A 24,213-nucleotide genomic window follows, 5' to 3' on the forward strand; every position below is an offset into this window, starting at 1 on the left:
AAAGAAAACGGAAAAGCAAACAAAAAGAGTTAAATGAAAGCAGGATCCCTTGCAAAGGGGAACGTCGGGAACCCTGGGAACGCCCCAGCCTCCCGCCCTCTCCTCGGGGAGCCGCGCGAGGTGACCGCGCGCTCGCACAGCACGTTCTCCACAACCACGCAACCGAGCTGACCCGGCTTCCCCAGCCAGGAGAGGGACAAGGGCTTGGAGAGAGGAGCTGCTTCCCGCCCCACCTGGCCCCTGGGAATCGCGGCGTGCTGTGTTTAGGGACCGAGCAGGGAAAGAACCCGGGGTCAGGCTGATTTCCAGCCTCTGGGTGCCCCTCGGCAACGCCGCCTCCCCGCGCTCCATCCTCCCGCCCGGCGGCCCTACCTTCGTGCGCCGGCGCCGCCGCGGGGCCGGGGCTGCTTCTGACCGAACCCTTCTCAGCGCCGAGTCCCGCAGCCCTGTGCGCATTAGAGACTCTTCATCGCGGGGATGCCCCGCGCGAGCAGCTCTTGGGGGGATGTGCGGGGGTGTGTGTGTGTGCGTCACCCCCAATCCCGCGCCTCCCATTGGAGGAATAGCATGTGCCCCCCTTAGTGGAAACGGATCTGGCGTTGCTCTCGGAGACCTCCCTTCGCCTCCGCGTCACTCGTCCCGCGCGACGCTCTCCTCCACGGCGGGCAGGGCCTCCGCGCCGCCGTCGTGCACGCTCGACAAGGACACCATGGTGTGCAGAAGCATGAGGACCAGGACGCACAGGCGGAGCCGGCTGTGGCCGAGGCGGGAGCCTGCGGAGACGGGCAGCAGCGATGGCGGGTGCGGCGGGTGGTACTGGTGGTGGTGGTGGTGGTGGTGGTGGTGGTGGTGGTAGAGGTGGTGGTGGTTCTGCCGCTGGTGATGGAGGTGGGAATGGAGCGACTCGTGCGCCGGGGCCCGGGGGGCTGTGTCGTCGGCGCTGTCTGCCGGGGGGGCGCAGGAGTCCCATTGCACTTCGCAGCACTTGGCCTCCTCCTCGGGCAGCTGCGTCTCCAGCAGCCCTGGCAAGAGAGGTGGCAGGGAGGGGGTCAGCGAGGCCGGCGCCACCGCGCAGGGCACGCGGGGACAGGGCGACGGGACGCGGAGGCGCCTCCCGCGCGCGGTGCCACCAAGGGAGGCCCCGGCGCCGCGGGCGAGCTCAGCAGGTTCAGCATCCCGGCCACGCGTTAACGCTCCCATCAGCTGCCATGGGAGGCCGGGATGTCCCCCCGTGCCGCCAACCTCCCCGTCCGACGCGCGGATTTCACCCCCAGCGCCGCGCGGGCAGCCGGGACGTGCGGAGCCTGCTTCCCGCCACCCTCCTCGTCCTCGCCGCGCCGCAGCCCTCACCCGCGCAGATGAAGCCCGGCAAGCCGCCGTAGATCAGCTCGTCGTTGTCCGGCAACACGAATGGGCACCTGGTCTGCACCTCCAGGCAGTATTGCTTGCATGGGATCCGGTGTCGGCACTGTTGTTGCGTCACGTTGAAATACTCGGAGCACAGCCAGGCCTTGTAGACAGCCTAGAGGGAGGCACGAGAGGGAGACGTCAGCGCCGAGACGCCGGTGCGGTCGGAGCGCGGCCGGAGCGCGGCTCGAGCGGGTGCACGAGGGCAGCAGGGACTTCTTCCTACAGCGCTCGCCTCACGTCAGAAACACCAACACACCTGGGTCACTTACTGTATTGACCACTAAAAGAAACCACAAGGGCGTTAAACACTGTGGAACCCTTGGACACGGGGACAGACCCTGCGGGCGCTGCCGGGCCCGCGCGGGCGGCCGTGCCGAGCGCTGCTGGGCCCGCCAGCCCATCCCTTCCCACCACGGGACAAAACCCTCCTGCCTCCTGCACCAGCCCATCTGGCCCCGGGGGCTCCCAGAGACGTCCCCCTCTCCCTGTGCCAGTTCTCCTATCCCACCTCCTCTTCCAGGCAGGCTGTGATGCCTCCACACACCAACCCGCGCTGCCCCGCGCTCTAAATGCTCCTGTGCTCTCCCAAAGTGGAGAGTCGCGCTCAGCTTTTAGCTGGTTAGGGCTGAGCTTGGCGAGATTCCCAGGAATAAAATCTACCTGGCGGCTCCCCTGCGACTCAGGGATGCAGCAGGAGGCATAAACGCTGCAACGCTGCCCTGGATCCCTCCTCAGCGGGAAAGGACAAGCTGGGAAGCGCGAGCGGAGCGCGCGGAGGTGGCGCCTTCCCAGCTAAGCCCTGGGCTGGGGCTCTGAGGCTGCCCAGGAAGGTCCCCCCGAGGGCTCTGCTGGCACCGCAGCCCTGGCACCATCCTGGCTCCAAACATCTCCATAGGGAAAGGCTCCGCAAGGAATCCACGGCAGCACGGGGGAAGAGCCCCCTCCGCGGCATTTCCATGGATAGATCTAGGCACTAGCTAACAAAATTGAGGCCACACTAATGACCACATCCAACTTCCTTTGAAATCAAGTAGAAAGAGCTGCCTGTGAGTCAAAGGGAATGAATTTCCCTCCTCAGAGCGCTTGGAGTAAACCCCGTGCTGCTCCTTCCAGCTGGATTTTTCTTTTTTGGAGGCTTTAAAAACATCTCTTCTTTGTTTCCCCATGTTTTGCATAGATCTTTATCATCACTTGTTTGGCTCATGGTAATGTCTCGGGATTAAAGCTCATTAGGAAATTCTTGGCAAGTTGTTTTCTTATATATTTTTTTTTCTTTCCTGGAAACTGCCAATTCATGAAAATTCAGGATTTTCACGGAAGCATGTTAATTTTGGTGAAACTTTCATCAGGAGAAGTTGAACCGGGAGCAGGATGGGAGGCAGGGGGCCGCTCGGCAGGGAGCTGCCGGCCCCGCGCTTGGGTTTTGCCGCTCTGCTTTGCCCCGGTGCGTTGGCCGCCCGGGCAGCTCGTGGCAGCTCCGCGAGGGGCTGACGCTGCCACCAGGCCCTGGGGACACGAGGGGCGTCGGGGTCTCGGTCCGCACGGGACCCCCTGAGCTGGTCTCCTCAGCGGAGCGGAGGGCAGGGACGCAGGGACGCGCTGGGCTCCCGCTTGTCACCTCGCTCCTTCCTGTGGGGTCCCGTGGGCCGAAGCCTCTTCCATGCGGGAGGTGCCCAGAGGCCGGACAGGAGGCAGCGGCCCCATCCCGCTCCGTGGTTCCGGAGCCTGGGAAGTGAGGCTGGAGCCGCTGCCGGAGCCTCCGCCGGCCCAGGGAAACCACCAGCAGGGAAGCCGTTGGGAGGGACGGATCCGGGGGCGGCCGTGGGGCTGTGTGTAGGGTGTCTTGGAGGTTTCCCAGAGGGAAGGCTGTGAACAGGCTCCCACCGAGCTCCCAGGCTCCGGCGGTGCCGTCCCTGTGCTGCAGGTGCCAGCTCGGAGCCGGGGCCGCGTCACCCCTGTGCTGAGCGGGAGGGACAAGCGGCCGCGCGGCGCAGAGCTGCGCGGGGCCACGGACAGCGCCCAGGGCACGCGCCCCATTGCAGCCCGACCCGTCATTCCCGAACCGAACCGGCACCGCAGCCACCCCCGAGCCCGCCCGGCGAGCAGCTCAGCCTTAACGCGTGTCCCAGGAACAGCCTCCTGCGGGAAGCAGCACCCAGGGCGCCGGGAGGATCCTCCTGGAGCGGGACCAGCCGGCGGCGCTGACACGTCGCGCTTAGCAAGCGCGATTGGTTTTTCTCATTAGGGAAATGAGCATCCATCACTGCTCTTCAATGGGACCTTAATAGGGCATAAAGGAGGGATAGATACGTCAGCGGATAATGATGCGTTGCAATAGATGAGATGGAAAACCAGAAGATATAAAACGTGCTTCAAACCTTGTGCTGACCAGGGAGGACAGAACCCGCTCTCAGAGCTCCTTAATCCCTAACTGGGTGGGATGTGCCTTTGCCCTGGTCCAGCCTGCCGAGCGCCGCTTCCCAGCACTGCTCGTTCCGCGCAGCTGCAGGTGCGTGACCTGGAGCAAACCCAGACCCTCGCTCTTGGGGAGCACGGGAGAGGAACGGGCGCCACGGGAGAAATCCCCAGTGGCATCCCAGCCCTTGTGTGGAGGGTCCTGGGACGCCAAGAGCGCTTCCCGAGAGCCCTCCGGGAACAAACTGCCCCGCTCTGCCAGGAATCTGTATCCGACAGCTCGGCGAGATGCATTCTCCTCTTCCCCATTAGAGGGCACATGCATCCTACTGCATCCCTGCTGCGGGGCCTGCGGAGCCGGGGAGCAGGGAGAGGAGCCAGCGGAGCCGCCGCGGCCGCACAGGCTCTGCCTTGGGAGCGCACGGAGCTCCACGAGCAGCTCCCGGGGCTGGGGCTGCTCGCGGAAACGCTGCTGCAAACCCCAACAGCAGCGCCCGCCCGCGAGGGTTCACGGAAAGGGAAAAGGTTAGATCTGCAGCAAACACGACCCAAAGCCAGCAAACCACCGAGAAGCGGCGACATCCCCTGCACCCGCACAAGCGGCTGCCGCAGGGCCTGGCTACCGAGTCACCGTGGTTGGAAAAGACCTCCAGGATGATCGGGAGCCGCCGCAGACGGCAGCCGAGGGCGGCAGCCTCACCGCGAGCCCCAGCAGCGTGCACAGATGCAAGGAGCAGCCCAGCAGCAGCGCAACCCTCTGCTGCACAGTTTCCTTTCGGGATGAATTACTCGGCGGTGCCAAAGGGACACGGAAGCGCTCGTGGGAGTGGAAGAGCATCCGCAGCGCCGCTCATCTGGCTCCACGTTCAGCATCTCAGTCAATGGGGAGGTTTCCTGGGGAGGCTGTTTTACCACCGAGAACGTCGCCCCTCGCTGCCTACAAGTTTTCCTCGATATCTGACCTACATTTTTCTACCCCAAAGTTCATTCCCTTCAATCATTCCATAAATTATTCCTCTCCTTTCTTGGTGTTTGCACATTTCTACTATTTGCAGATGTATCACAGCCCCCATTCAGTCATAACTTAGGCAAGCTCGACTGATTCACTCTCTTGCATTCCCTGCAAGTGTCTCCCAGTCCTTTAATCATCCGTGTCTCCTTTCCGAGCTCCCTGGCTTTGCCACCCTTGCTGCTACCAAGGACCTATGGCCAAACGGAGGCCCTGGAGGCCGCTCGTTGCTACCGAGCTCCTTTTCACCCGGATTCCTGCCCACAAAAGCAGCTCCACGCATGTTTGCTTTCCCCCCAAAAACACTCATGCCCTGCTGGCTCTCACTGCAGGCTGTTATAAAGGGCCTGTCAGAATTTTGGACAGGGAGAAGTTTATTTTCGGCTTGGATCAACAAGGAAAGCTCTCCGATTCCCCATCACTGCCCTTTGCAGTTTCTTTAGGAAATGCCTCCCGGGCTAATCGGTGATTCTTCCATTCTGCTTTTACTTTTGGCCGCTCTCCAGCAAGGCCCAGCAGATATAATTGACCTCAGCTCCCCAAAGCTCTATTTCTGTGCCCTCGCTCGCATTTCCAGTGCGGAAAACTCCCTAAATGGCTCTGAAAAAGCATGGGGTTTTGCTGCCTAGGAAAGGGGCCAGCTCCAAAGATTTACAGGTGACAAGGAGCCTGGGCTGCCTCCCCACACTGAGTTTTGCAGGTTGCCGAAGCACCGTGGCCTGAAGCACATAAAAATAACCCAAAGAAGCACGTTTGGAAGCGCTCTCGTGCAGCGACCCGGAGATGGGGGGTCCTGACCCCGAACGTTGCTGCCTGCGAATGCGGGGAAGAGCAGCGGGTTCTCCCGGGCGCTCTGGACCTGCTCCCGGGATCCGCGTGTGCGATAGCACGTTCATTCCTAAAGGCCACGCGGCTGCTCCCGGCATCGCCCCGGCCGCTGCCGGCGTCTTGCAGAGAGCAGCAGGGATCGCTGCGCTGCCCCGGGAAAAGCTGGGGAGCCGCCGGGGGGACGCAGGTCCTCGGGAGCCCCCGCCGCGCTGGGAGAAGCTGCCTGTCTGCCGGGACGCGCCGCTGTAATTAACTTAACGAGCTGCCATTTTCCCATTAAAACTGGAAATAAAGCCCGGGAATTTCCCCCGGGAAATCCTCTCCGGGGCTAATCACCCGGGGGGCCGGCCCTGCTGGAGCAAAGCCGGATCCTTGGTTAGCGACGGGGGCCCTGGCGAGGGCTGCCATGGCGACGGGCACGGAGCATCCGCAGGAGCAGCCGGAGGGATGCGCCGCGGGCCGGGATGCCTGGGAAGGGAATGAGAGGGAAGCGGGAAGCACTCTGCGGGGCATTCACCTAATTCCCCTGGGAAGAGGCAGAACCGGCTGCCTCCTCTCTGATAACCTGGAAGAAAATGGGATTCCGGCCTGGCTGGAGCCCAAGGGGACGCTGGCTCCGCAGCTGGAAACCACGGGGCTGGTGGCATGGAGCGGACACGGAAGGTCCCAGCTGGAGAAGCTGCTCTGCTCCCAGGCCCTGGAGCTGCTTCTCCCTTGTCTTCTATGGAAAACACACCCAGAAACTGGAACTCCAAATCCCCTAAACCACTCCTGGTCATGACTCCCTAGGCTCGTATCCTTCAATCCTGTGAGGAAAAGAGCTTCCAAGCGCGATCCGTGTATACCTTAAATACTCCCAACCAAGGGAAGGATCCTGCCGTGTTGAAGTTTGCAGTATCGGTAGCCCGACGGGCGCTCTGGGAACACTCCCAGCTGGCAAAGGATGAGAAAAAGATCTGAAACGGCGTCTGTGCAAACGTCCGCGCGCATGTGAAATCGCAATTTAAATGCAAGTTAAAATAAAACACATGGGAGGAGAGGGAGACGCGCTGGGGTTTTCATGCGCCTCGTTCCCCCAAGGACCCGACCCGGCCCAGCCAATGCAGCAAAACCACGAGTAACGGCCCCAAACTGCGCTCTGCAGCCGGCGGGGGCCGCGGGAGCGCCGGGCACGGCATTCCCATCGGCGGCGAGCGGGTTCCCTGTGTGCCCGGGTTGCCATGGGGATGCTTGGGAAAGCGGAGCGGCGGGATGAGCGGGCGGGAGGCGCCAGCGGCTTCGCGGCCCCCATCGCGGGGGACAAGAGGGCAGCGAGAGCCAGGAGAGAGTCCGGAGGGAGCCGGCCCCGGCCTGCAAAACAGCGGATGGAAACACCCCAAGTCCCCAAAGAACAACATTAATAATATCTGGGTGGTTACAGGGAGATCAAGGGAAGCCAGGAGCTTTCCTGGCTGTTTATGGGAGAGCGGCAGCGCGGCTGGGGCTGGCCCCAGCGCAGCCCGGAGCGGATCCACAACCACCGGCGCTGCGGGATGGGGCGGACGGGAGGGTGAGCAGCAGGCCAGGAAGATCCCAGGAAGCCACGGGAGGGAGGAAGGTTTGGGCTCCAGCGCAGCCCTTCTCCCAGCTCCCAGCCCTTTGGAAGCAGAAGAGGCCGATTACCCAAAATCCTAAAATCCCCCGTTCTGCAGAAAAGGTGTATCCGAAATGGGAAGCTTGAGGAGGAGCCAGTGAGGCTGGAGGAGCTGTGGAACGAGCCGGGCAGTGCTCAGATGCCAAGTGATTTCTTTGCATTAGGACAAACAGCAAAGAACCGGGAGCAGCTGCCGTCCTGCTGCTGGCACCCGGATGGGGCTGTAGATAACCAGTGGGTTAGTTAGTTGCCTAATTATTATCAGACTAACTAGTTAAAAAGTAATTACAGACAGTTATGAAGTTGAAGATGATAGATGTTGGGACAGACAGAAAAATCTGGTCCCTGCCATCCATCAGAACCGCTTGAGGAACCGCTGCCGCTAGACACTGCTGCAGCCAAGAGCTTAGCCGGATTCAAGAGCAGATTAAACATTTATACAGATAATGAGAACATCCTGTTATATTAGATAGGATATAAAAAAAATAAAGGCCAGACACTTCAGTGCCACCAGTCATAAATTACCCAGCGCCCGGCGGGGCCGGGGAAGTTTCTCCGGGCACACGGGGTGCTCCCGGCTCCGTGGAAGCGGTGGCTCCCGGCACCGTCGGGAGGCCCGGCTGCGCGCGGCTGTTCTGAACCGGCGTGCGGGGCCCCTGCAAGCACAGCTGCAGGAAAAGCTCCCGTTCCCTAAACACCTACTGTCAGGAGTTTCTATGGATGGCCAGGAGCGGCCCGGCCGTGGATCGTGTCCGCCCCGAGCGCTGCAATCTGGCTCGGAGCCCGGCCGGAGCCTCCCCTTCCAGGGCCCTGCGCGCGCGGGGGACGGAGCCTGGGCGAGCGCGAGAGGTCGGGAAAAATCCCGCATTCCGCGCGGTTTCCATGGTGACCGGCAGGCCGGAGAGACACCCAGGCTGGCACCGGGGGAGCCTCCGCAGGGGCCCTGCTCTGCCTCGAAGGACGGGGACGTGGCGCAATGGTCAGGACCTGATCCGACACCTGGAGTTATCCAGCTGGATGGGGATGGATCCCAGCTGCCCCAGGCAGCAGAGAGGATCCCGCTCTCTGCCTCTCCGCAGCGGAACCGCCCGGGAGCTGCAGCGGGACCAAGCAAGGGCCCGGAGGGCAGGACGGAGCAGCCCTCGGCTCTCCCCAGCCTCAGGCCACCTGCAGCTCAGTGGATTTCTCCAGCAAATCAGATGACTCCTCAGACCCAGACTTCCCGTTTGCTTAGTAACAGCCAGGAGATTTCTTCCTCTTCCAAGATCTCGTCCAGGGCCCCGAGCCCACATGGGCTTCCTCCATCCTCAGCATCCTCTTCAAGGCGTTGGGGACGTTGCCACCCCACACAGTCACCCTCCTCCTTGGGACATTCCGGACCCCGCAGCCACTCTCCTCCTTGGGAGGTTTCGGCCGCAGCTGCTCAGGTTTCACACCACAGCCGGTAGCTGCTGTTGGAAAGGGCTGTGAACACTCTCGAGACGTCTCTGGAGCACTCCCGGCTCTGTGCATCTCCTCATGCCCCTCTTCCAGGCTGGCCGGCCTGTCCGGGCCTGCCGAGAGGGGTTTCTGGAGCGGCTGCTCCTCAGCAAGATGCCAACGGCGCTTGGCACAAGGCCCATGGAGAAGGGGCAGTCCCAAAGGAAGCCCCTACGGCTGCACCGCATGGGAGACCCACGTCCTGGGACAGCAGCATCGTCACCGAAATGGGATGGGGCCGAAGGAGCCGACGACAGCGCTCGTGCATCGAACGTGTCCCTGGAAACACTCCTGTGTGTCCCAGGACATGGAGCTCAACCAAGCAGCCTTCTCCTCCTGCGATAACCCTAGGGACCCAAACTTGCAGAGCGCTCTGTGGGCATTAACCATCTGTCTGGATTATTCATGATGCGTCCCCAAAGAGCACTAGGGACACCCCCAGGGAGCAGAATGTCCAGCAAGATGCCACCAAGGCTGAGGTGCGCTTGAGCCTCGACGCCTTCGCTGCTCCTTGAGGAGGTAAACAGCCCGTTAATGACATTAGCTGTCACTGCCAAGTACAGGACCGCAGTAGGGACAGGGGAATAACATGAAGGAACCCATTGAGGTTACACATACGGACAAGAAATAAGTGAGATTCATCCTGGAGAAAAATAGCAAATAATATGGAAAAGTAACCAGGTAAAAAAAGCAAGTAACTGGATAAAGCACCACGTGCCACCTCGGGAGGTCTAACGTGCCCAGCACTGCAGAGTGGAGATGCTCTGCCCGCATCCCGGGAAGCCAGAGGTGTCCAGAACATAATACCTTGTCCTCTGCCGGGTTAATCACTGCCTTCGGCTTTGGGATCCAGCGGGATTGCCTCCTGCTTGCTCCAAACAGCGAGTGGGGAGAGATGCGGGGCCCAGAGCGGGCCCAGGGGCTGGACCTGGAATGTGGGGCTTGGTGGGAGGAAGGAAACTCCTGCAGGAAACATCAGTGCACGTGAAGCTGCTCCTGGAGCCCTGGAGCTCTGAGCAGGAGGAGAAGCTGCCATATGGGAAGCTCGGAGCCATCTGCAGCCCCTGCCTGGCTCCCCTCCGCGCCGAAGGTGACGGACGCGGCAGGAGAAGCTGCCGGAGCGGCTGCGAAGGCGCCTCGGCGCCACGGTGACACCCGCCCCCGGCCTGGCACCGCTTCCACCGCACGCGGCTCCTGCTTCCCAGGCCCAAAGCACTCGGGAACTGGTGCTGAGCTCCCGGTTTTCCCTGGCTGGCTTCGTGCTGCTGCAGTGAGCAAACTGCGTGCGAGCGGGAAACCTCGGACCACTCAGCCGAGCGCCTTGGTTCTGCAGGCACTTTCTCAGATGCCTTTTCCACGCTTATCCAGCCAGTTCGGTGTTGAGCTATAATGCTCTAGTTGCTTTGAATCACAGGCGCCTCAGACCAGGTTTCTCCTTGTGCCAGACCGGGATCAGCCGCGGCGGTGCCGGATGGGGATTTGCAGGAAGGTGGTCCTGCATCCCGGCAGCCCCTCTCATGGGAACAGGGGGAATTTGTGCAGCTTGTTTGCTTCTAGGTGAAACAGTGTCATGTGGAGCTACTGGGGCCGCTACACTGATCCAAATAATTTAAAGACTGAGAGAGCAAAAGCAGCCACCTAGAAGTCATCTGGAAACTCCGCAGCAGGCAGCAAGACTCACAGGGCGCTGCGGCTGCCTATGTCCTGCTCGGGATAACTCTAAAAGCAGGCGGATGCATTCCCTGGATGCAGAAGTTCCCGGTTTCTGCCAGCCCGGAGCAGCCCAATGCTGCAGTCCGGAGCAGACACCCAGCTCATGGCGGAGACGTTCGCACTGCACAGGAGACGGCTTTTTGCAGAGCACAACCGACAAGCAGCAATTCCATAGACAGCACCGGCGACCCGCGGAGCCTGGGGTAACAATGACTCCAACTGGGTCCGCAGGCTGCGCTCAGGAATGACCCCCCGAAGGCACCAGGCACTCAGTGCCAGGAGCCAAAAAAACTCCTGGCTGGCAGCATGAGCTCCAGCAAGTGCCCGCAGCCCCACACTTCAGTTATCCACCAGCACGGCCAACCTTGCCCCAGCAAACGCTCTCCTAGGAGCTGAGACGGCCTCCACGCACCCAACCCGCCCCAGCTGGGGCTGGGAATCCTTCCAGGATGCCTGAGCTCTCCGGGCCGGGCTCAGGCTCTTGGCACTGCCCTATCCTCAAGCAGGGAGGCTGTTCTCCTCTCAAACCTACATCTTGCTCCAATGATCACTCGCACTCCTTGTCATTCAGCTCCGCTGAGGATCGCGCTGCCTTTCTCCGAGGCGGGCGGCTGTTGTGGTGCTCTGAAAAACAGGGCATCAGCCTCAAGAAATCGTTAAAAGCGACGAGCTGTCTCGTTCCAAAGCCTGTGCTGTAAACGAGCAGGAGAGACCAGCAGGTCTCCATGCAGCTCCAGGCACGGGGACACACTCGGCAGCGATGCAAGGACCTCACCTTGTTCACCACGATGAGCCAGGGGCAACTGGGCTCCAAGTGGAGCGAGACCCCCAGGGACAAGTCCATGTGGGTCAACCGGGCCCGGGGGTGACGTTATTGCCCGTATCCCACCAACAGTATCACTGCTCCCTCCGCAGCTGCAACCCCGAGCGGCCCTTCCCAATCTCCGCCTGTCAGGAAACTTCCAAGAAAGCCTCAGCTTGTCTCATCTGTCTCCTTAATGAGACGATGATGAAGGGATCCAGCAGCAGAACGGGAGCTCCGTCTGCAGAGGCCTCTGCGAGGCCTGCCGTGACCGCCGGGGCGTTTTTCCTAATAACTAGAGGGCCAAAAAAAGACCTGAACGCCGCCACCTCGGTTTCTAGCTCAGCATGTGCATTCCACACGGAACGGGCAGGTTTCCTCGGGACACGGAGCGGGCTCCGGCTGCTGGAAGGGCTCCCCTGCCCGGCTCCCCGCGCAGGGACCGGCTCCTTCCCACTCACCCTCCGTTTACCGGAGGCCGTGCGGGAGCTGTGGAGCAGAGATGAGATGTCAGCTCCGGCGCCAAGTCCTCCCATCTCCCATTCCCAAGGGAACGCGCAGAGCAGGAGATGCTCCCGTCCCTGCAGCGCACGGGGAAGCCACGGTCACACCAGGAGGCACCGAGAGCTGCCGAGGCCAGGGCTGGCGGATGCGGGTGGCTACTGCTTGCCCGGCCGCCCCGTGTGCCTCATTCACAGATTTGCCGTCCCTGAGTCATTGCCCTTCAAATGACAGCGGAGCGGAGCGCGCTCCGCGCAGCGCCCGTCATGAGCTGCATCCTAATGGTCCTGCCACGACGGCAGGAACAGCCGCGGGCAGCCCGGGAGCAGCCCCGCGCTCCGGCCGGCAGCTCCGGAGCTCTGGCTCCAGCGGCGCCTCCATCCCCGTCCCCATGGGCTGCCGAGGGCCGCGCGGTGGGAGGCTGTTGAGCTGCTCTACCGCAAACAGCGTCTGCTTAGCCCGAGGTACCGAGTGCCGCCTGTGCCCAGGACCATTCGCAGGTGAGGGCGCGGGGACAGCAGCTCTCCGTGGGCATCCAAACACCCAAAGCTGCACGTCCCACGCAAGGGCGCAGTGGGGAGAAGCTGGCGTCTGCCCGGCCCGGCCCACGGCCTTTGCTCTGCAGGAAGGAAACGCGCAAAGAAAAGCAGCCCAAACCAGGGCCTCGGAGGCGCAGAGGGTCCCGGGCGCCTTCCACCCCGTGGCCGCGGCGCGGAGCCCGGCGGGAGCGGGAGGGCCGCAGCAAACGCGCCAGGTATTTCCTACATCTTGGAACTTCCTTATTGCAAAGCAAACTCTGTCCATCAGCAGATTCATTTTTAGCTTTTTTTTTTTTTTTTCTGTTTTTTGCTTAGAAAATTGTAGTGATCTTTGATCCCTGTTTTACAGCGGCCGAGCTGCCTCTCGCACAAGGCACACACAGCTCCCCGTGTCGGAGGACACGGCCGCCATGGCAGCACATGTAAAACTGTGCATTTCTTTTGTTCAAACCTTTTATACAGCTTAAACTCATCTTTGTGCAGGGCTGAGAAAAATTACCTCGGTTGCCAGAGCCTTCGTGCGCCGCTGAGCCGGGCGTTCTAACGGGTGCTGCCCCACGGAGCACCGGGCTGCTCCAGGGTTTGCTCAGGATTGTCTTCTTTCCCCTCGTGTTTTAGGCAAGTGACACCTCCCGCTGTCACCGGTGCAGCACTTCCAGGGAGGGCTCTGTCTTGCCCCCTGTAAGGAGGCGCTTTAAGTGGGGTTGTGATCCCAGTGATTTGTGGCAGGAAGCGGGAAGCCTGTTGCAAGGCAGGCGGCTCGAGAAGCTCCTGGCGACAGGAGATGTGAAATGCCAAGTGGCCAGGGAGCCACCTCGGCTCGTGCCACCTCTCAGCCCTCCCCTCGGTGCACAAATACTGATGGGGGGGGTGCAGTTTTAATTAACGGCAGTCCCCAAGCTCTGCCCTCCTGAGGGAGCCCCAAACTTCCCACTAGCAGCATCTCTGCCCCAACAGGCCCAGCAGACGGAGTCCCCATCTCCGGGACAGCATCCTGAGCCGGCCGGGCACGGGGCAAGCGGCTCGTGGGCACGAGCAGGGCACATGGTCCCTGCTCCCCTTCCTGCTTGCTCGGGCCATGGACTCAGCCTCCCCTGGGCATCCTCACGCCGCTGCCGCCTCTCCCCAAATGCGCCTCCTCGCTCAAACCAAAGCCCTGGGCAAGGGCTCTGGGATTAGATAAAAAAACAATAAAGATGTTGCAGAAATTAATTTTGCTCTGGGTCCCAAGGGGCATCTCCCACCCGCACGCGGGACACGGGCTCAGGAGGGCTCCGGAGCGGCGAGCCCAGCAGCCCTTTGGACGAGGCTGCCCTCCGTGAGGGTGCACGGAGCCCTCGTCCCCGGAGCGGCAGGGCCGGGGCAGGAACAGCGGGCACAGCCCGGCACGCTGACACCCCGGCAGCTCCGAGCACCCCGCGCTGCCCGTGCCTGGTTTTCCGCTGCGGAGCTGAAGTTTCCCGGAGGATACCGTGCAGGGAGGGAGGCTGCGGGGCGCTCCGGGTGCTGCTGGTCAAACAAGAACAAGAAAATAGGACCCCAGAGGGTGTTTAACCCAGGGCATGAGCAAATCTGCTCTGCAGTTCTGCTGTTCCCGTGCGCCTTGTCACGGGGGCCAGGGCCAGACCTGGACCTTGCGCGGTGCCACCAGAGACATCTAGGCAGCAGCAAAACACGAGCGCTCTGCAAAAGGGCTGAAATCCTGCCCCACTGTGTTCCCACAAACAGATCTCTCCGGCAAAATAACATCCCTGGCATGGGGGAAACAGCAGTGGACAAATGGAGAGGGCTGGCCAGGGCTGCTGCGGGATTCAGGAGCTACAGGATGAAGTACACGGAGAAACCTGGATAATCTAATAGAAACGGAGCTGCTGCAGGTCCTGCCAGCCCTCCCTCGGAGCAGATAGATTCACTAACCTGGCCCTGCTGTCAGTCCTCCCCTGCCCACAGCTTTGTTTCTTGCAACATAATGAGTCCCTAATTCACCAGACTTCGGCCCATACATCTTTATTTGTCCTATTAATGGTTGGAATTTGCACTTTTAAGAGAGCTCTTGTAGTGGCCATTGGCTGAGGGAGAGGCTATAAATACAGCGCTCCTATCTTAAAGAAACAAACCCCTAACTGCACTGGTGCTGCTTCCCGCTGCCCAGAAAGGAGACAAAACCGCTCAAAACGCGCGCAGGGCCCACGCAGGACACCCCACACTGCGGCCACCCCCCCACGGTGCCACTGTCCCTCACCCCTGCGGATGCAGCGGATGCTCCCTGCTGGGCCACGCAGCCCAGCCCCCTAAAAAACAACTTTTTTGCAGTCCAAAAATGGTTCGGACCAAAACGCGCAATGTTTGTCACTGCGCTTGCAGCGCCCCGGGTGCTGTGACCACGGGTGGTGACCAGCACCGGCCCCAGGAGCCTGCGGGAGCGCGGCCGGTGCCTGCACCGCGCGGGCTCCTGGCCCAGCACCTCCCTCCGCTCGTGACACCGGGGCCACCAGGGCACGGACCTGGCAAAGCCCCTGTGAACGAAGCCACCCACACGAGCGCTGCAACCGCTCCGTGCGCGGAGCCCAGCACGAGAGGCCACAAGCAACACGGGAAGAGAGGAGCTGGAGGTGGCAGGCGGCTCATTGCAGCCCTCGTGCTCATTTAATGAATTTTCCTTCTCCCAGGCAGAACAGAAACAAGTGGCTCTGGCCTTTTCTGCCCAGGCCTCCCAGCCTCTGCTGCAGGAGGTGGCAGCTGTTTGGGATGCTGCCCCAAACGCATCCCTCGGGTGCGAGGATGGCACAGGCACTGCAGGAGCCTGGAGGAACCGCACAGAGACCCTCCACAAAACCCTCCGAAACTCAACAGCAAACCAGCACAACCCCCAGAAATGCATTTCCATGCTTTGCTGCCTTTTGGCTACACAGGGGTTTTTGGTGTGAGCTGCAGGAGTAGTAAGCAAAGCATTTTCAGAAGCTAATGGTGCTGCACTGAATAGCAATGATGCATGCAAGAAGGGAGCTGCCCGGGAATTACTTCCAAGCAGGAAAATAACAACTAAAAAGTATTATAGCAATGCGTGGTGCAAGCAGCTGGATTCCCTCCACAGAAACCCCATCATCCCAAGGAGTTTCTCCCTTATGCACCTCCCGGTGAGGGATTTTCCCTATTCTGCCCTGCCTGCTGCACTCCAAGCTCCAGGAAAGGCCTCTGACTTCCCCAGCACCTGGTGCTCCATCACTCCACAAAGCAACAGGCTGCTCCGGAGGGGCTTTTGCTCATGTTTTAAAACAGATGCAACCAACAGCAACCATCCCAGGGCTGGTCTGGCTGCCCAAGAGCTTCGCCACGGACGATGTTTACTGAGCTGCGTTGCTCCCTGCGGATTAATTACCGGTGGCGTCCGTGGCTCTGCCCAAGGACCCGTCGCTGGTGGATGCGCGCGGGAGGGCTGGGAGCGCTTTGCTTCCCAGCCGTCCATTTCCCAGCTTTTAACCATGGAAGAGGAAGGATGTGGATTAGAGGCGGGTTGGGTTATTTACTGCCTCATGCCGGTGTCCCTGCTCCGCACCCGGCCTCCCGCACGCTCCCAAACCAGCCCCTTTCCAGCCTGGCCTCTGTTCTGCCGTTTGCATCATGTTGCTCTACGCTGCTCCGCGTTGCTTATAGGGGGTGTTCACAGGAGCAGCTCGCAGCCCGAGCAGCATTAGAAATGCAGTATTATTCAGCATTTGGAGAAGACTTAGCAGATTGAGGTTGCTTTAAACTCACCAGCAACCCACTTCTCCAAAGCAGCGAGTGAGGACAGCCCCTGCTGAAGTCTGCACGAGTCACAGGTGCTCGGAAATCAGGCCAAAACTCACTACTCGCCACGACACTGGGCAAATTTGCTATTAGCCTCATTTCGCAAATGGGGAACAGTCGCCACGAGGGCAAAGTCAAGATTGGCAACTGCGCGAGCCTAAAGTAAGGCACCTACATAAGCTTGGGAGCACCTTAAATAAGTGGCCTGGTTTTCCCGAGGTGCGGAGCGGAGCGGGAGCTGCCGGCGCTCCTGCGGCACCGGGCTGAAAAGCTCCAGCCTGGGAAGCACCTCTGGGTCCCTCCCGGCAAGGGCCTGCAGCTCGGGGCGACGCTCCTGCTGTGCCGCTGCTTCCCAGCGCGTCCTGCCCCTGGCACGGCCGGGCCCGCGGGCGCTCCCAGGCCGCAGCTCCGAACGTGGCACCACGGCGAGTCTCGGGGCTGCTACTGTGAGCCCCGCATCTACTTCCAGCTTTCCCAAGGAGGACGCGAACTCCAGGGACACCCAGCAAAGACACGTCGGAGCAGGGCTCTATTTCTCGATGCTTCCCCATCAGTCCAGACCCTAGGATAAGGTTTTACTTGGCTTTCAGTTTGCTTTCCCCTTGGGCTCCCTGGCCCGGAGAGCGCACGCGTTGGCCTCACGGGAGGACCACGAACCCCTCCGTGAGCCCTGGGCGCCCGCTCCGCCTGCGGCCACCGCTTCCACCCCGAAGATCTGCGGGCGCTTTTGGAGTACGTGCGGGACACACAGACACCTCTGCCGCTGCCCACAGCTCTGCAGCGCCGGGGTGGCCGCCAGCCCCCCGCACCTCCAAACACCCCCGGCTTTATCGTGCTGGCGGGCAGCCCAGCAAAGCCCTCCCGCTGCGGGCTGCAGAGCGCAGGCTCCCCGGTCGCGGTGAGGGCTTCGGCCCCGTCACCCCACACTCTTCCTCTCTCAGCCCTCACAAACCCGGTCCCTTGTGACGGAGCATCCCGGTTCCTCTGAAGAGCCACTGCCTTCTCCCTCCTCTGCATGCGTCCAAGCTCCAAAGTCTGTTTTCCTTTTATACGAGGTGGCAAACTGCCAGCTGAACAGAGCAAGGGGAGCGGGCAGCTGCTGTGACTGGCGTTACTTACGTGTACATTTGACATCAAGCCTTACCCGGCCTACCTGACACCTGCAAGGGCTCCTGCTGGCCTGGGCAGCCACGCATGTGGCCTCGTCATGGCCCTGCCACCTCCTCTGCCCTCCGCTACCTCCACCTGGCAGGTAACTCCGGGAGCACAAGTCCCGGAGGCCCCGCGTGCACAGTGGACACGGCCCAGCAGGACCCGGCCTCGGCACGGCCGGCGGCAGCGTCGTGGAGGCCGCACCGAGCTCCCTCCCGCACGGCCGAGGTGCCGCCGCGCACGGCACCGACCCACGCGGCGCTGGCTGCGCCCCGGAACCGCAGCGGGTTCGGGCAGGCGGATTCTAACCACTGCACCTGGCCCTGGCCCAGGCACCGGCTCCCTTCCGGAACGGGTCTGTGCAGAACCGCAGAGCTCTGGCACGGCAGCCGCGGCCGGGCTCCTGTGGTGCTGCCTCAGGGAAGGCAGCCCCACGGCCACGGCGCTGGCGCTGCCCTCAACGCTCCCCCAGCAAAGCCCCGCGCGGCGAGCGGAGCGAGCGCTGCCAGCTCGGCCTGGCACAGAGCGCTCGGCCACGGTGCGGCCTCCCCCCCGAGACGCTGCTCGGGGAAAGGGAAGCGGCTTTAATTACGACCATCGTTACGCTGCCTGGAGACAACATCCGGAGGGCGATCGCATCGGGGAGCCAAGCGGATCCGCTCGGCTCCCGACGCGCTGCCGCTCCGAGGAACGCGGCGCCGGGCTGAAACTCGGCCGCAGGGAGGAGGGGGCCGCTCCGCAGGGCCAGCCGGCCGCGCTGGCTGGTAACGCGATGGCACCGGGACAGGAGGTTTGAAACCCTGTGGCCACGGTGGGCACCCAGCTCTGCGCTGCTCCTGTCCAGGCAGTGCTCCAGGCCCGGCCGTGCGGGGCCTCCGCATGGGGCTGCCGGTGCCGGGGGACAGAGGGAGGAAAGCCGCATCCCGGGAGAGCGAAGGGCTCTGCCCGACGCTCACCCACCCCGGCTGACTCCCTCCTCCTCCTCCTCCAACGCCAGGCTGGGGAGCTGGGGCAGAGCCAGGGGGTTCTGCAGGGGGGTCCCTTCTCCTTGGTTCATCTCAGGTCACGGCGGGGACACTGACCCGTCGCAGGCCTGAGGCTGCAGTGAGGGGCCTCGCGCACGGCGGGAGAGGGGGGTGCGTGCAGGGGTCCACGGTCATGAGCAGCGCGAGGCTGGTGATCACCGGTGACCATGCTCCAGCAAAGCCCAGGGGATGGCAGGGCAGAAGCACCGACCGTGTTGCCCTGCCTGTCCTGGGGGGGCTCTGGGATTATCCAGGCTCTTGAGGACCTCCGAGGAGGCCGGGAATCAGAGGCCCAAGGGGAGAGAGGCAGGAAAGTCCACAGGGCACACGGGAGGAGGAAGGAGCTGCTGGAGGCAGGGGGGCAGGAGCAGGGACTGGGACCAGGAAAACACACAGGCCGCCGAGAGCTACTCCATGGGTATGGGAGGAGATGAGACTCCCTCCTACCTTGCAGTCTCTTACGCAGGATCTAACCGAGTACTCGTCCGATTGCAAGTATTTCTCCAGCAAGAGGTCGAACTCCTCGTATTTTTCCTGAGCGTGTTGGTCCAGCCTCTGGTACGCCTGGACGCAGCTGCTACACGCCTCGCCGCCCAGCGCCCCGGCCGCCGCGGCCACGAAGTCCACCAGGAGGTTGTCCAAGCTGCAATCCAAGCTGTCCGGGCCGGCCATCTCCCGCAGCAGGTCCCAGATCGTGTACGTATCACAAAAAGAGAGGTTGAAGTTCCTAAAGTAGGCCTGCAAGAAGTTCCTCTTGGAGGAGGCCGAGGCCAGGAAGGCGGCGGTGGCGGCCGGCGCGGCGGCGAAGGCGCCCAGGCGCCGCTGCAGCGCGTGCAGCCGCGCGCACGCCGAGTCCAGCTCCGCGGGGCACGGGCCGCCGCTCGCGTTGCCCGCGAAGGCCTCGCAGGCGGCGGGCACCGACGGCGGCTCCTCCTCGACGTGCGGCGGCGGCGGCAGCAGCAGCGCCCGCGGCCCGCGGCCCCGCGGCCTCGGCGCGCCGCTCCGCTCCCGCGCGCGCAGCTTGGCCCCCGCGCACAGCCACAGATGGTCGGAGAGGAGCACGGTGAAGAAGAGCAGCGAGGCGAGCGAGAGGCGCCATTTCTGCGCGCGCTCCGGGTCGGCGGCCGGCTTGTCGCTGCGGCGCGGCGCGCTGCAGACCGCCCCGCCGGCGGCGCCCCCGCGGGGGGACATCCAGGCGCCGCGGATCATGCCGCGGGGGCGGCGCGGGCGGGCGGCGGCGACGCGGCGGGACCGCCCCGCGCGGCCGCCAATGTCACCTGCGCCCGCCGCGCCCGCCCATGGCCGCGCCGCCGCCTAGGAGCCGCCGGCCGCGGCATGGCGCGCTGCCGGGGGGGGCCGCTCGGGCCCGGGCTCCGCGCGCCGCATGCCCCGCGCCCGGCGCCGCCGCCGCCGCCGCCGCTCACGCGCCTTTCCGCCTGCCCGTGGGCTGCGCGCGCGCCGCGCCGCGCCCGCCGCCGCCCGCCATGCCCTCACGCCGTCGCCATCTTCGCCCGCGCCGCCAACACCTTGAGGAGCCGCGCGCCCTGCGCCTGCGCGCGCCGCCCCCCGGCCGAGCGACAGGCAGCGCGACAGACAGCGCGACAGAGCCCGCCGAGCGCGGGGCCCGGGCCGCCTCGGCCCCCGGGAGCTCCCGGCCCGCCTCGGCCCGCCCCCTCCGGCCCGGCTCGGCCCCGCTCGGCTCAGCTCGGCTCTCCCCGGCTCGGCTCGCTTTGGTTCGGTTCGACCCGACTCGGCCCGACCCCGCTCGGTTTGGCCCGGCTCGGCTCGGCGCGGCTCGCGCGCGGCAGCGGCGGCAGGTGCCGTGGTGCTGAAGGACAGCTCCGCGCCGCGCAGGGCCGGGCCGGAGGGGCCAGCCGGGCCGGGCCGGGCCGGGTCGAACCAAACCCAACCGAGCTGAGACGGAGGGGGCAAGCCAGACTGGGCCGGGTCGAGCCAGCTGCGAGGCACCAGCCCCTGAGAGCGCAGCCCACGGGCCGGTCCCCCCGGCACCCACTCCCCATCCTGGGTCGAGCCTGTCCCAGGGGAGCACAGCGGCCGTTCCGTTATCCCCGGGGTGGCCGGAGCCCCCAGCGCGCTCCCGGCTCGGCCCTGCAGCCGCGCAGCAGCAGAGTGAGGCACGGGCACCCCTGGGTGCTGCCCTGCGATGGGCTCAGGTCAAGCTCAGCAGCTCTCCCACGTCTGCATTGACAGTGACCGCCGGGGCGAGCGGCCGTGCAGAGCGTGGCCTCCTGCTCCCCATGGCCACTGTCCCCACCGTGCAGCTCCTCGTGCCGCGCAGGGCCCCACGGACGCGCTGCTGCAGCCGGAGCAGCGCTGCTAAAGTGGCCGCATTGGGGCAGGGATGGCTCTGGCCTGTCCCCTGCACACTCTGACCATTGCCTGCAGCCCTGACCACCCCAAGAAGGTTCTGGGTGACCAGGAGTGACCTGTGAGCACTCCAGCTGGTGGGAAAGCGGCTTACGGAGACGCCGCGTTGCTTGTGTCCCAGCCCCTGCCAACACCCCGGGGGCTCATGGGCTGGGTAAACAGGAGACCAGCTCACCGGGAATGACAAACACAGAGCGCTCTGCAGCACCGAGCCCGGCTGCCAGCTGGGCCGCTCTGACGCACCTTGCCCGTACATGAATCCGTCCTCACCCTCGGGCACTAGCCTGGCTTGTGGGAACTGGTTCAAGTGTTCCTATTTCAGGGTTTTCATCAAGCTGTGTCCCCAAGTGACCCAACCCCGCGGTGCCACCAGCTGCGCCAAGAGCCCCGCAGCAGCAGAGTTGCTGGAGCGACTCCTCCAGGCCCTGTCCCTTCCCCTCCTGGCGCCAGGTCTGAGTTGAGGGAGGAGTGGGAAGCACCGGCGATGCCAGTGGTTTTTCCATAGCTCTGCTGACGACTTGCAGAACTGTCCGTTGCCTTCGGTGCAGGCTGCAGCTCAGCCCAGGCACTGTCTGGAGGACCAGGCTCTGCTCTGTCTTCCCTAGTCGCTCCCTCCTGCTCTCCTCTCCCTTTCCTTTCATCCTGCCCGGAGCTCCGCGATGTGCCTGAGTGGCACTGAGGCCAACGGGCAGCCCTGCTCGAGGCGCTGGGGCGCGGAGGCGCCTGGTGAAGAGCCAAGAGCGGCTTTACAGCCGGAACGAACAAATGCCCCACGTCACCGCCAGTGATATAAGCAAACCAGCAACCCACGGCGGAGGTTTAACTGCTCCTGGCGGTAGCCCAGAAGATGGTGCCGCCTGGGAGCAGCGCAGAGCTCTGCGAACAGCCTCCATCAGCTCCTCTGGAGCATCCTGTCATGTCCAAGCGAGAGCAGAGCTTCATGGAAATCTGTTCTGGGCCACCCCGGGGTCCCTGGTGGGGTTTTCATGCCTTGGCCACACACTGACACCCCGTAGGCTGGGATGTGCACAAGTAGAACTCTTATTTCAGAAATGAATACCGACTTTGCTCCCTCTGCCTAGTTCCGCAAGTAATTATGCCCTTATCCACAGGCACGAATTGCCAGGAAGCAAATCCTGAGTGGAGATCTCCATGAGCAGCCTGACACCCGGCACTCGGAGTTCAGGACCGGGAATACTTGGTTGAGGCCCTGGGAGAGGGGAGGGTGCTGCCCCTGGGCTGTGCCGGGGAGAAGGCCACAAGGAAAAGCCTTTGGTGGGTCCTCATCATCGCTGCACGCTTTGCAGGGAGCATGGGCAATTCCCCCTCTCCATGCATGTCCTGGGAGCGCAGCCCAGTGCAGACATCCCTTTGCACCAGGAGAATGGATCATTTCTTGCTCCTGTCTGGAGTGGGCACCTGCTCCTAAAGTTTCAAGCCTTTTCTCTATCCTTGATCCTCTATGCGCCTCTTCCCATCGTGAGAGGATGGCTTCATTTGTGCAGGGTTGCTCTCCCCTGCTGCTGCTGCTCACGTCTTGTTACCCTTACCCTTATGCCCAGCACGGTGCAAGGACTGGCTCCTGGCAGCTCCGGCTCCATGCCAGCCTCCACCTCTGCTTCCTGCAGAGCGCCTGCGCCTCCGGAGGTCTGGGAGACCGTTTGCTGTCATTAGCTGGCACTAATAACCAGCACCAGGGACTCCAGGTTGGGATGAGCCAGCTGGGACATCACAGGCAGAGCCAGGACATCGTTTTCTTTCCAGATGCTGCAGCCACCTGACGAGGGGTGGCCTGGTCTTTGTGCGAGTCCACATGGGCTTTCAAGGCATCTGGCTGCTTTGCTGGGAAGCGCAAGTCATTAAGTGCAAGCAGTGAAGGGCCCTGACGTTCAAACCAGCACAAAGAGGGATGCTCAGTGCAGCTCATCGTCCCCGGGGCAGGCATGTCCCCGTTGCCACCAAGACACTCCGCAGGGGCCCCCAGCACGGCTCTTGGCAAAGCCTCACATGGACACGTGCAGCAGGACACGGCTGCAGGGCACGGGCTGCACCATCCTCCTGCCTCGGGCCCTGTGCACCAGAGTTCAAAGCCGCGATGTCCCCACCGTGCCCAGGAGCGGGGGCAGCCCATTCTCCCTGCTTGCAGTGCACGGGCAGAGCCATCCTGTTTGGGAACCAGAGGCTGCTCCAGCCCGGAGCAAGGCATGGACAGCATGGGCTCATCCTGCCAGCACTGCAAATGGAGCCTGCGGAGTCAACCTGGGTGTTTAAAAAGAGGGGGGAAAAAAACGAACCTTTGATTTACGGCCCTGCCTGCCTACAGCAGCAGTGCTGAGGATAGCGAGGGTAACGCAGGACAGCCTTTAATTTCCGTGATGAAAATGAGCTGTGTAAGAGATGCAGCCTGGCTGGCTGTTTCGGGCCTGAGCTGCCAAGAAGACGGCGCCAGGCAGGGCACGTCGCCCTCCCGCGCCCCGGGCCCCGCGGTGCCCGGCTCTGCTGTGCCCACAGGGGACATCGGGGCTGCACAGAGTGTGAGTGGGGGAGACTCCGAGATGCGGCCCAGGGAGCTGCTCCTGACCCTGAGGCTGAGCTGAGTTGGAGCCTGCAGAGTTGGAGCCTGGAGCCAGCAGAGCCCCAGGACTTGTTCTCCCCGTGCCTCTCTCCGGGCAGCCTGAATATGCAGGAGGCTTCGTCCCATGGGAAGTTTTAGGTGGCTCCAGTTGCTGTGCCCGGACCACAGGCCTCAGCCACAGAGCTGCACTGTCCCCCGCGCCACACTCCGCATCCCCCAGCTCCTGCAGCAGCAGCTGCCGGAGCCTCCTGAGTCCGCGGGGCTGCGAGCTGGAGCTGGAGAAGGGGCCGGCGCCTGGCCCGGAGCCACTGGAGCTCATGGCTGGGAGATGGGCAGCGGGAGACACTTTGCCCACCCCGGAGCATCTCATGCTCTGACGGGGTAGGAGTCTCAGTCTGCTCCGGCAGCGCACAAGGCAAAAGCGCTGCCACCCGGGAGTGGGAGCAGGGCCCAGCATCCCGGCCCAGTCTCCCGGCTCCCTGTCTGGGAAGGGCACAGAGAGGGACCTGGGGGGCTCTGGCCCCCCTGGCCGCAGCGGTGCCAGGCGCAGTGAGGAGACCAGAGGATGGCACACGCTTCGCTCGTGTGCAGCCGCCCCGGGCTGGCTGCAACCCCGGCGCGGCGCCGTCCGGCCGCGTCTCCAGCCGTGCCCAGGACGATGTCGACAGGCCCCAGCCCTGCTTCTATACGGCCCCCCTGGGAGAGGCTGGAGCTCCCGCCAAGCCGCTGGCCGGGGCTGCCGCCCTCCCGGCTCCCGGCTCGTGCTGACGTGGCTGCCCTGCCGCAATGGGAGGTTTGGGGCTCCCGCTGCCTTGGTGTCCGTCACCTCACCGTGTCCTCGGCAGCGATGGGGGTCTAACGGGACACTCTGCACACTCGTGCCCGAGACACAGAGCGCGTCTCCATCCTTGGGAGCAGGAAAGTCTCCTCAGGTTCTTCCCCCTGCCAGCTCCCC

The 24,213-nt window shown here is 63.3% G+C and overlaps 1 protein-coding gene across 1 annotated transcript; it reads right to left on the reverse strand.

Moving 5' to 3' along the window:
* Nucleotides 1-474: 474 nt before the first annotated feature.
* NALF2 (NALCN channel auxiliary factor 2) lies at nt 475-19,504 on the reverse strand. The gene is made up of 3 exons (XM_088538435.1): nt 18,743-19,504; nt 1,351-1,522; nt 475-1,022 (listed from the first exon to the last, which is right to left on the reverse strand). Exons 1-3 carry the CDS (start codon nt 19,502-19,504, stop codon nt 631-633), a joined length of 1,326 nt encoding a protein of 441 aa, XP_088394561.1. The 3' UTR covers nt 475-630.
* Nucleotides 19,505-24,213: the final 4,709 nt, after the last annotated feature.

This window comes from Tinamus guttatus, unplaced genomic scaffold (assembly GCF_059628265.1).
Source record: "Tinamus guttatus ecotype Peru unplaced genomic scaffold, ASM5962826v1 Tinamus_guttatus_pri_ptg001087l, whole genome shotgun sequence".
NCBI lineage: Eukaryota > Metazoa > Chordata > Aves > Tinamiformes > Tinamidae > Tinamus > Tinamus guttatus.

Coding starts and splice junctions, on each gene's coding strand:
- NALF2 (XM_088538435.1), bottom strand. CDS start 19,504: ATGATCCGCGGCGCCTGGATGTCCCCCCGCGGGGGCGCCGCCGGCGGG. Junction 1,523..18,742: donor CCTGCGTAAGAGACTGCAAG/GTAGGAGGGAGT, acceptor GCCTCCCTCTAG/GCTGTCTACAAGGCCTGGCT. Junction 1,023..1,350: donor GCCGGGCTTCATCTGCGCGG/GTGAGGGCTGCG, acceptor CTCTCTTGCCAG/GGCTGCTGGAGACGCAGCTG.